An 11,760-nucleotide genomic window follows, 5' to 3' on the forward strand; every position below is an offset into this window, starting at 1 on the left:
GTCCTTTGAAATTGAATTCTTATTTAACTTTTTTTCACATATGACTAACTGCGAACATCCAAACAAACAAACAAACGAACATACATACATACAAACATTCATTTATACATACATACATTCAAACACACATACCGATACTTACATACATACAAACATCCATTCATACATACATACATTCAAACACACATACCGATACTCACATACATACAAACACAACAAACATACACGTTTGCATGTTCACAAATGTACACCGTCACACTGGCGAACTTGATAAAACTCGTTTACTATTCTTGGTCCGTTTTTGTTCGTTCATTTGAAAAAAACAAAACAAACACAAACATTATTTTTATTTGTTTATTATGATACATGTTTCTCTGAAAATGTTTTACAATTATTTTCATCTGTTGTCTTCTTATTTTCTGTTACATACGTGAGCTACGTTTTAATGTTATTTTATTCTTTTCTTACCGTTATGTTAATGTGACGTCTATTTAAATTAAAACACTATACACACACACACACATACACATACACAAACACACACATACACACACAAGTAAGAATGGTAATTTTATAAGTCTATACACATTAAAGTTTACCTTATTTAAGAAGCATTTCGAAAAATTTGAAAAGAATTTATAAAAAATATTGAAAATAAGATAATGGTATTATTTTCTGTAGTACATAGTAATCTAATCCTGGTCATTGTGCTATGTAAAGTTATGTGTTTATATGTATTTGTGTGTAAGTGTGTCTTTGTGGTGTGATTATGTTTGTATGCTTGTATGTGTGAGTGTTTGTTGTGTATGTTGGTATGTATAAGTGTGTGTGTGTGTGTGTATGTGTGTATGTTTATGTTTATGTATGTATGTGTGTGAGTGTGTTGTGTGTGTGTGTTTTGTGCCCGTATATAAAACATAACTGCCTGACTCAATCTCACCATATATATACTTTTATTTCCAGACATACATTTTTAAACATCTGCTCCGTTTTTTTACAATGTTATTTTAATTAATAAGTGCTGATTTCGAATAAAACCAATCATCTTTTTTCTGTCCAGTTAACTAAATGTTTTAACGTCTTCTTGCTAATTAACGTTTTAATTATGTAAATTTAATGATAATTAGGAGAAACGTTTGTTCAGCGTTAACCTGAAATTTGATTGTTTTTTTACTTAAAAATGTAATCCGTTGTTATGCGTAACGTTACAGAAGTTACGTGACTCGTAACATGCTTTGAGATATATTTACAAGTGCCTAAATGTTGTGTTTCTTGACCTGAATTTGAAAGTTTTAAATTATTTTTCTTTCTTTCGTTTTTCATTCGTTTTAATATTTAAAATCTTAATTCTACTTCACATCTATTTAATGTAATTATAAATATTTAATGAATAATTTTTATTTGACCAGATCTCTCTTGTTCTCGTTTTGTCGTTTTGAGATTATTTGCTCTCTGCTGCATAAACTTGTTGAAGAAAAATGTGCGTGTGTGTGTGAGAGAGAGAAAGAGATAGAGAAATAGAGAGAGAAAGAGAGAGAGAGAGAGAGAGAGAGAGAAAGAAAGTGGGAGAAAAAAGAAAGAAAAATAGAACAAAGCTAGGACAAATTTTACTATGAAGTTTTTTTGATAAAAGCTGTACAATAAATCAATGAAGGTGTAAAAAAATGATTTTTAAAATTTCATACAGAGGACAAAAATATATTCTATAATGAATAAGAAATTGGGAGAAATTTGTTACATTCTTCAGTCATTTGGATAATCCAGTAAGAATGGAGCCTGCACTCCAATTGAAATGGCGATTGTGAGAACGGCGTAGTTCTTCCAGCCCTTTGTGTTTGGTTGTTTGTTTGTTTGTTTGTATGTTTGTGTTTGTTTGTTTGTGTGTGTATGTACGAGTTTATGAATTCAGAATAAAGTCAGTTAGCCTCGTTATGAAAGAGCATTGCTAGATTCTTGAATAAGTGAGAGTTTGCTAAAATTTTTAATATAATATTACGAAATAGTAAATTGAAAACAAAAATGAAAAATTTTTTAAAACTTTTATTTCTTTAAGAATAAGTCCCCAGACTGATTCAATGACGCCTGGCAGCTGTATATTTAATTTAGGAAAACACACAACCCATAAAAATATGATTACGAAAAATATTGAAAAAAAAATTTACGAGAAAGTATTGCGATTTGAAATTAAAACTAAACATTTACGAAACAAATTCAAAACTCGAAACGCCAAAAATACAAATAATAACCCAAACCAGCGATACAAACCGTTGTGATTATAGGAAAGGTGATGGACTCGGACAGAGAACTATTAGCGTGGAAGAACGCAATACAGGCTGTACCCCACATTAATCCGGATACAAATCCTGGTAGGATAATGTTGGGATAGATGATGGGATTGTTCCTAGCTAGGGCACAATAGACGAGAAGGTATGCAGTGCTTGACATGAAGATGCCAGTGAAGTGTGGAAAGATGTAATCCAGTCCTGATCATATTGTGGTGGCATATTTATTTATTTATTCATTCATTCACTCTTCATTCATTCATTGGTTCATTCATTCGTTTGTTCATTTTATTACTTTATTATTTATTACCATTTGGGCTCTAATCCGGATTTTGATCCTTAAGGATAATAGTGGGAGTGAGGCACTGTCCGTAGAATAAATTGCCATCAGCGTGCCTCTGTCGAGTCAATGAGGAAATATCACACACACCAAACATTACTCACACACACACACACGCACACACCCACCACAAACACTACACACACACCAGACATGCAGACTCACACACACGCACACACCCACCACACACACACCACACACACACCAGACATACAGACACACACGCACACACACATAATTACAAGTTTAGCTTGAGATGTTGGTGAATTGTTGTTGGAAAAACATGAGAAATACACAAATTATAAAGAATTGTGAGGTTGTCGGCGCTTACAGAATCTTCAGAAGGATGGAGCGATCTCCAAGTTTTTTGATGAGTGTATCATCTTTCTTACTCATTTGAGTGTTCGTGGTGATGTCGTGAATGGTGACGGTGATGATGACAGTGAAAATAAATAGTTGTAAACTTTTTGCATTTTATTAACTGTTGGTGATGAAAGTACAAAAATCAGCTTCATTAGATAATAAAAATGAAAATGAACCAACCTATCAACTAATAAATAAACTAATCAATTAATTAATCAGTCAACCAACCAACCAAGAAACCAACCAACCAACCAACAGATCAACCAACCAACCAACAGATCAACCAACCAACCAACCAACCAACCAACCACAGTTGAAACTTCTGACGTCATTCCACTTCCTTTCGCGTTCTTCCCTTCCATTGCACTGGTTCTCAGGAGCAAATAAAAACAGGTACTAGGTGGCAACATATATTCATTCGTAATGCGATTCGAAACAAAACGATACAATGTAGCGTGAAACCACACGAATTCGATACGAAACGAAACGACACAATATAAAATAAAATAAAAATGAAACAACCCTTATTTGTCAAATATCGCAGAGACATGAAGAACCTGATAAGGCAGAGGACAACACCGGCGTAATTCAACCCAACGTTATCAGGCACTTGTGCACTCACTCCAAACCATCCGAATCTTCATCCATTCATTCATTAAGTTTTTTAAAATTAGTTTAACATTTTAAATTTCAATTACATTTCCAAATTGTCTCAGTAGCTTTGAATTCATTAAACCAAATTGTCAATTATTTATGGCTGAGCTGACCGAGTTTGTAGAAATCACCGTCAACAACGTGCAAGATGTGTGATACGCTAATTCATCTGCATTTACTGAGATATATTAGAAATAAGTGTGAAAATAAAATATAAGAGACATTTTTCCCACCTGGATGTGGCCCACCGGTAAAAAGCCAGACCGCACCCCAAACCAACAACCCCTTACCCATTCCGATGCTGCCTATGATGGGAACCGTCAGTAATTTTTTATCGTTATTATTTCACCTTAATCTTAATTATTTTGTTTTATATCATTATAAAGAGGTTAAATTAAATCTGTTTATTGATCCGTTGTATAAGAATCAATAAATTTTAAATTGTTTATAAATTCATTACGTACATATTGTCGGTTTATAGCTGAAAATCTAACAAATGTTGAATATTTTTTGCATATTTCAATAAATTTTAATGAATTTAATTCAATATCACTGAATTTCATCATTGGATTTTATTAGTTTTGATTTAATTTTGTTCAATTTTTTTAGGCAATACATTTTATTTTGAGATTCTGTGAAAGTTAACTGACCTTAACTGTAATTTTGGCTTACATATGTATGACCGACAAACCCTACAAAGGATTAGTAACGGTTAGAGAAGTAGCGAATTTTCTAAACGACGATTTCACGTAAATTACTTCCAGATGAATAAATAAATAAATGTTCAGCGTAATGAATTGAAATATCACAAAGTGTCAATCACCAGTTTCACCACTGTGCATGTACAATTTGAATAGTGAAACTACTAGCTTAGCTTGTTGAACTTTTGCGCGCATATGTGTACTGTACTTTTTTTACTGTAAACTCTTAACTGGGGACAGTTCATTAAATTTCTACTGCAACCATTCAAATAACTGATAATATGTTTGTGTCGGGATTTGTTTGAAAGATAAATTAGATTAAAGAGGCATAAAATTAAAGAAACTATTCATATAACAAAATCACTTGATCACCAACCCGTGCACCAGATCCACCCACCAATCATGGAGAGGGGTCTGTATGTGGGAAAGCCCCTGATGGCAAAACACATCACACCTGTCGACCATACCCCTGAGCAGAGCACCCACTGGAAGAATATTCCTTCATTTGATTGAATGAATGAGTGTGTCAGTGAGTGAGTAAATGAATGAGTGAATGAATGAATGAATGAATGAATGAATGAATGAATGAATGAATGAATGAATGAATGAATGAATGAATGAATGAATGAATGAATGAATGAATGAATGAATGAATGAACGAACGAACGAACGAACGAATGAATGAATGAATGGATGGATGGATGGGTAGATGGATGAATATATGAATTAGGGGATGGTGATAACAACAACAATAGTGATTATTACGACAAATATATAATAACAAAAAAATTCAACCCTACCATTTCCAGATCGAAATTTTTTAACAGGCAAAAAATTGCTACCAAAAAATCTGGTCGACACCAACGCAGCCACGTAACCGATGACGAGAGGTGTGGAGTCTGTTGGTGACGTCGACGATGACGTCATAACGTGTACTGTTGCGTTCGTCGTTGTTCCTGTTATGAAGTTCGTCATTTAGGATTTGGTGGAGACTGTTTGAAAAAGTAATTGTAGGTGAGATTTTTTGGAATAAAATTTAGGCGTTTCATATGCTGTTATTTGTTTAATATATCTTTTGTTTCATATTCTCATTGGCGTTGAAAATTTCGATCGTTTAAATGTTAAATGACCATCTGATCTGTTAACTTCGAAGTGAATTTCAAAATATTCAAAATCATTTAATAATTTGTTGGAAAAAATAAAATAAATGTAATTTAAGAAGTTTAAACAAATAAATTTCATGGAAATAAATTCAATTAAAACTTGCAATGTGCCCAATTATTAACTGAAACTCTAATCTACTTTAAAAAATTTTAAAATATTAAAATATACCAAATATTCTCATCTTCGGAAAAGATAAGCCAGCCAATCTGTGAAACCATACTGCACATTTTGATTTTATAATCATTGAAAAAAGTTGTCATGGAAGGCCTGCTAACCTATTATGCAAATGTGTCTCTATCTATGTGTGTTTGTTTGCGTGTGTGTAGGTGATTGTATGTATGTGTATATATGCGTGCGTGCGTGCGTGTGTATGTGTGCTTGTTTGTACATGTAAGTTGGTGATTGTGTGTTTGAGTGTTTGTAGGGGAATGTAAGCAACAAAAAATGCAGGTGTATATGTACGTGTATGTGTGTGTATGGGCCTGTGTGTGCGTGTGTTCATGTGTCAGTATTGGTCACACGATGCAATGGATCCTTTAATGGCATCTCAGTTAATTATTCGCAATCTTCATCATCTCCTCATAACGCACCAACAACAACCGCATATCATACTGCAAACTTAAACAATTTCTTTTAATTTGAAAATTTTCTTCATATTCAAATCATTAAAAAAAGAGTAATTCTATATAAATTAATCTGTCAAAAATAACACAACAATATATAGAGTTAACAACAGACTTCGTTTTTTTTGTGTAATTTCGCATTGCGGACATTGTGGCGCTATTTCAAGCTTAAGACCATCCTAATAACGATTATTATTATTATCATTATTTATATAGCGTTTTAATAAATAAAGTTTCTCAAACAAGCTACCAAGTTTGATAATGAATAGGTTGATAAATTTACTGATTTGTATATAGAACTAGAACTTAGTTGCTTGCATGCAGGCAGAAGTGTTGGGGGTAGTTTTTTAAATTTAGATACACCACTAGCTAAATAACTATTCGCCATTTTTTTAGAAGGCTTTTCATGAGATAATAATCATAAATATCATTTATTATGCAAAACGTTAAAAAAATAACAAAAAACAGACATAAATAATATTAGTAATGAATGAATGAAGGTGAACGAATGAACGAACAAACAAATGAATAACAAATAATTAAAACTAAGTGTCACATAAGGCCACAATACAAATAACCAAATACATAATATGACATTGAAGAATAAATAAATACACCATGCGTCATTCACATACAAAACCCATGATGTATATATATGTGTGTGTGTGTTTGTGTGTGTTATGTATGAATGTGTTATGTGTGTTTGTGTGTGTGTGTAGTATGTTGCATATACGTGGAATGTTAATAACAATAATTATCTTAAAATACTCAGAAAACATTTTGAGCAGGAATTAAACATTTAGCATTAGATAACCTTTGACATGAACCCAATATGTCAGTTCAATTCAATAGTATGTTACTACCATAATACTTTCATAATTGAATAATAAAAATATGAATTATTACCAGTATTATTTTTTAATTATAATTATTTTTCCATTGCTAGTAATTTTAATTTCTGGTGGTTCATTTTTCCTACTGTAATATTCAAATAATAAGCATCACATAAGGCGAGCGGGGATATGTTTGCGTTCGAATCCAGTATCTGTAACATCACTGCCATGTATCTTAACCATCACACCACAAGATTACACAACTATACAACGTGGAATATAATGAAATACATGCTTGTATAGAACATATTCATGCTATCGCGGTTCTTAATTGATAAGTGAATCATCCATCTAAATAATATGAAAGATTAAAAGAACAAATCAATGATCTCGAAAAAAAAATGAATGAATAAGTGAATGAATGAACGAACGAACGAATGAATGAAACGAATGAACGAATGAATGAAACGAATGAATGAATGAATGAAACGAATGTATGAATGAATGAATGAATAAATGAATGAATGAACGAACGAATAAGTTGTTGAATGAACGAATTGACGAACGAATGAATGAACGAACGAATTAACAATACTTTAAATGAATAAAATAATAAATTAATAACATACTGAAACAATGATTCAATCGTTAAATTTCAAAAGATGAAATCAAATATAAAGTTCATGATTACGATTTCGTTAATAAGGTCTTTGTTGTATCAGTACAAGATGTTAAAATTAAAAAATTATGTCTCCATCGATGCAATAATCACAATTTTTAATGATTTTTGAAAAATTCTAAAAAAACAACAACAAAAGAAACACAATAAATTAGAATTAATTTACTTAATAAACTGTCTATTTATCTTCATTTTATTTGAAAAAAAATTTTTTCTATTTCGACAATCCAGTTAATATTGAGCCGACGATCCCAATAGAAATTGCAATGCCGAGAACAAGATAGTTCTTCCAGCCCTTTGAAAGTGTTAAATCATTATTATTATTAATATTATCAATATTATTATTATTATTATTATCATCATTATTATAATTATTTAAATTTAAATTTATGATAAATGTAGTATAAAAATTTTAATTTTGACAAATAAAACCAACGAAATGCCTTCTTTATTAACCTTAATCTCTCTGAATAGCAAACCCCAAATCGTTCCAATTATGCCAGGGAGCTAAAAAATTAATTATGGTCATAATTTATTTAAAATTATGATTTAATCAAAGTTATAATTTGTTCAAAAGTATAATTTATTCAAATTATAATTATACAATATCATAATTTATTTAGGATCTGAATTATACAAAATTTTAATTTACTTAGAATCATAATTTATACAAAATCATAATTCATTTAAATATGATCTTAATATAATTCACATGGTTACACGTTAACTATTTTACTATATATAATAAAATATGCCAAAAAATGCAATGACACTTTAAAGATGAAGTGATATAAGTAAAATTGCGCTTTATAAAAATTCCAATTGAAGCTGATGACACTTGCTTTGATATATTTTGAAATTTAGAAGTTTGCATTGTGAAGTGTTTACGTGAAAAAACTTAATGAGAGAGAGAGAGAGAGAAAGAGATGTAGAAATTATTTGATTTGATAAATTGTAATTGAATCAAATCAAAGTTAAAGTTAATAAAAAAACGAAAAATTGAACTATAGCAGTTAGATAAAAAGATATGTAAACAATTAAACTCTTGTAAACTAGAAAAAAAGATTGAGTTCACCACAAATCAAATGCCGAACAAACAAACAAACAAACAAACAAACAAACAAACAAACAAACAAACAAACAAACGATGTTAAATGCCTACGTCACCACCGTCAACTTCACGACGACCTCTCATCATTTAAAAACTTTCCATCTTATGTTCTATTAACTTTACGAGGAATTTTTATTCACTGATGCACTCTTATTTAAAAATCACTCTACAGTTTTTTATTTCAATTTTCCAATTATTTGTTATTTATTTATAAAGATAAGATTGTTTAACAAAGCCCTGATATAAATTCTGAAGCAGCAGACCAGACGATGACAGAAATGTTCTCACGAGTTTGTGATTGAGCTCATTCAGTTCACTTTAGCTTATTTTTCAGATTTCCAAATTAAATTTTTTAACATTTTAGCTATCTAAAGTCTAGTCTTTGCTTTAGTTTTTTTTTTCGTATTTTCTGTTCGAAAGAATAAAAAAAATGTTTCTTTTATCATAACCTAGTCATATTTGACATTACATTTGCCTTTAAAAATACAGGGATGTAAATATCATCAACGAATTTATTAAAACATAAAAATACATGTCTCGCAAGACTAAATAACAAAAAAAAACACGACAAAAATAAAAATTAACTCTTGATAACGAGTGAGGTTTGAAGATCAAAATAGCGACAACCTGATACATTCCAAAAAATCACAACAACCCAACTGACCGTAGTTATGATGGGGAAGCTGATGGACTCCGATAGCGAATCGTTGGCGATGAACCAGGCGATGTTGGCGATCCCCCACATCAATCCGGCTACAAATCCGGGCAGGATAATGTTGGAATAAACGACGGGAGTGTTCTTGGCAATTGCGCAGTAGATCAGGAAGTAGACGGTGCTCGCACAGTAGATGCCACAGTAGTGTGGGAATACGTAGTCAAGTCCTGTTGTGGTGTTGTTGGCGTGACGTCATGCTGTGACGTTTGTTTGCATGATGTGACCATGTGATTGGTTTGTGATACTGACCTGATGTTAGTGACGTAATGTTTGAATGATGTGACGATGTAACGTAGTGATGTTCGCGTGATGACGTCATGATGATGTCAGGTTGATGTAAACACTCATGTGATGGTAAATTTAAAACGATTTTAAAATTATCCAAATTGAATAAATAAGAGAAAGAGAGAAAGAAAGAGAGAGAGAGAGAGAGAGTAATTTTTAAATAAAAATTGTTTTCAATCGTAAATAAATCGCTCTCTTGACAGTGTGGCAACACACGCACAAATAATATTAATAAAACACAACACACACACACACACACACACACACACACACACACACACACACACACACACACACACACACACACACACACACACACACACACACACATACACACACACACAAACCTCATTAATAGCACACAACACATACACACACATATACACATACAAAAACACACAAACACACACTCACCATTCTGACTATAATCTGAAAAGCGATTCTTGAGGTAGACTGTAGGAATGAATGTGAGGCCGTAGAAAACGCCGGCCAGCACTGCCATACCCGTGCATCTGATTAGAGAATAATAATTATAACCATAATTAAAATAATATTAAAATATATTTAATTACTCTATTAAAATTAATTTATATTTTCAATTACTCTCCTAAAATTAATTAATAATTTTATTAACTATAGTATTATCAGAGTTAATGGAAAAATAAATTTTATAATTAATTATTATTATTACTATTATCATGATTATTATTATTACTATTATCATGATTACTATTATTATTATTATAATTGTTATTTTTATTATTATTATTACTATTATTATAATTTGAATTCATACATGATCTTGAAAATAATTTTATGTTTGCCCAGCTGTCTGGTCACTATGTTCTCTCTCTTGGTCATCTGTTGACGTTGATGATGATGATGATGATGTTTTTGATGATGTTTTTGATGATGCTGATGATGATTTTGTGGTTGCTGTTGTTTATGATAGTGCTGATGATGATGTAGTAGTTGTTCTTTTATAATGTTGATGATGTTGTGGTTGTTGTTGGTGTTGTTGTTGTTGGTGTTGTTGATGGTGTTGATGATGTCGTTAGCCGAACTGAACTGACGGTTACATAATGATTTCGTCAGTTTTTTTAAATGTCGAAAATTTTGTGATTGATGACGTCATAGTTGAATAATAATAATAATAATAATAATAATAATAATAATAATAATAATAATAATATTGGTAATAAACATAATAATAATAGTAATAACAATAATATCAATAACAATAATAATAATCTTCTAAATTATGATTTTGTTGACTAAGCAACTACTGATACAAAACATATCAACACGCCAACTGAATGTTAACAACTAACCAAAAAGCCATAACAACAACAACAACAACAACAACAGCAACAACAACAACAACTACTACTACTCCCTATACAACAACAAAATACAACAGCAACAACATCTATAACAACAACTACTACTACTACTAACGGAAGTGAATGCATCTGGATGATCAGTAGCGTGTTCTGGATCAGCACTCCTCGCCATGTCAATTTCATTCCCATCTTTATCCTTCCCGTCCGGTTTCACATCCGGTTTCTCAGTCCCACTCGTCTTCATGAACAGATAAATGCACGCACTGATGATGACGGCGATGATGAGGAAATGATAACATTCCAGAAAATATAATAATAATAATAACAATAATAGTAATAATAAGAAGAAGAAAAAGAAAAAGAAGAACAAGCAGAAGAGGAAGAATAACAATAACAATAATATCTTGAAAGTACAAAAACACTTCAAACAACTAATTTAACTTATTACAATTCAATAGTTCGCGTATATTTGCATATTTTTAAAATCTCGAAAATAAAAATTGTTATAATTATAATTTATTTATTTATTATTATACACATATACAAACATACACACACAATTTTCTACAAACATGCAAACCAATACACACACAAAACATACAACCAAATAAACACACACACACACACACACACACAGACAAACAAACAAACACATACAAACTAACCT

General features: G+C 31.1%; 2 protein-coding genes across 2 annotated transcripts in view; both read right to left on the bottom strand.

Moving 5' to 3' along the window:
• Positions 1 to 1,743: 1,743 nt before the first annotated feature.
• Positions 1,744 to 5,315, bottom strand: HELRODRAFT_159665 (hypothetical protein; the record flags this gene model as incomplete). The annotated part of the gene is made up of 5 exons (XM_009011537.1): positions 1,744 to 1,827; positions 2,266 to 2,483; positions 3,873 to 3,944; positions 4,717 to 4,839; positions 5,141 to 5,315. The coding sequence occupies 5 exons, from the start codon at positions 5,313 to 5,315 to the stop codon at positions 1,744 to 1,746; spliced, it is 672 nt and encodes a 223-aa protein (XP_009009785.1).
• A 1,224-nt stretch (positions 5,316 to 6,539) lies between these two features.
• The window catches only part of HELRODRAFT_105715 (hypothetical protein), a 12,361-nt gene continuing 7,140 nt past the window's right edge, over positions 6,540 to 11,760 (bottom strand). The window contains exons 5-10 of the mRNA XM_009011538.1: positions 11,159 to 11,331; positions 10,165 to 10,262; positions 9,415 to 9,632; positions 8,096 to 8,146; positions 7,482 to 7,934; positions 6,540 to 7,427 (exon numbers count right to left, since the gene is read on the bottom strand). Coding sequence (XP_009009786.1) covers positions 7,854 to 7,934; positions 8,096 to 8,146; positions 9,415 to 9,632; positions 10,165 to 10,262; positions 11,159 to 11,331 — 621 coding nt within the window. The 3' untranslated portion in view covers positions 6,540 to 7,427; positions 7,482 to 7,853. The remainder of the gene's footprint in view (positions 7,428 to 7,481; positions 7,935 to 8,095; positions 8,147 to 9,414; positions 9,633 to 10,164; positions 10,263 to 11,158; positions 11,332 to 11,760) is intronic.

This window comes from Helobdella robusta (assembly GCF_000326865.2).
Source record: "Helobdella robusta unplaced genomic scaffold HELROscaffold_1, whole genome shotgun sequence".
In the NCBI taxonomy this organism is placed as follows: Eukaryota; Metazoa; Annelida; class Clitellata; order Rhynchobdellida; family Glossiphoniidae; genus Helobdella; species Helobdella robusta.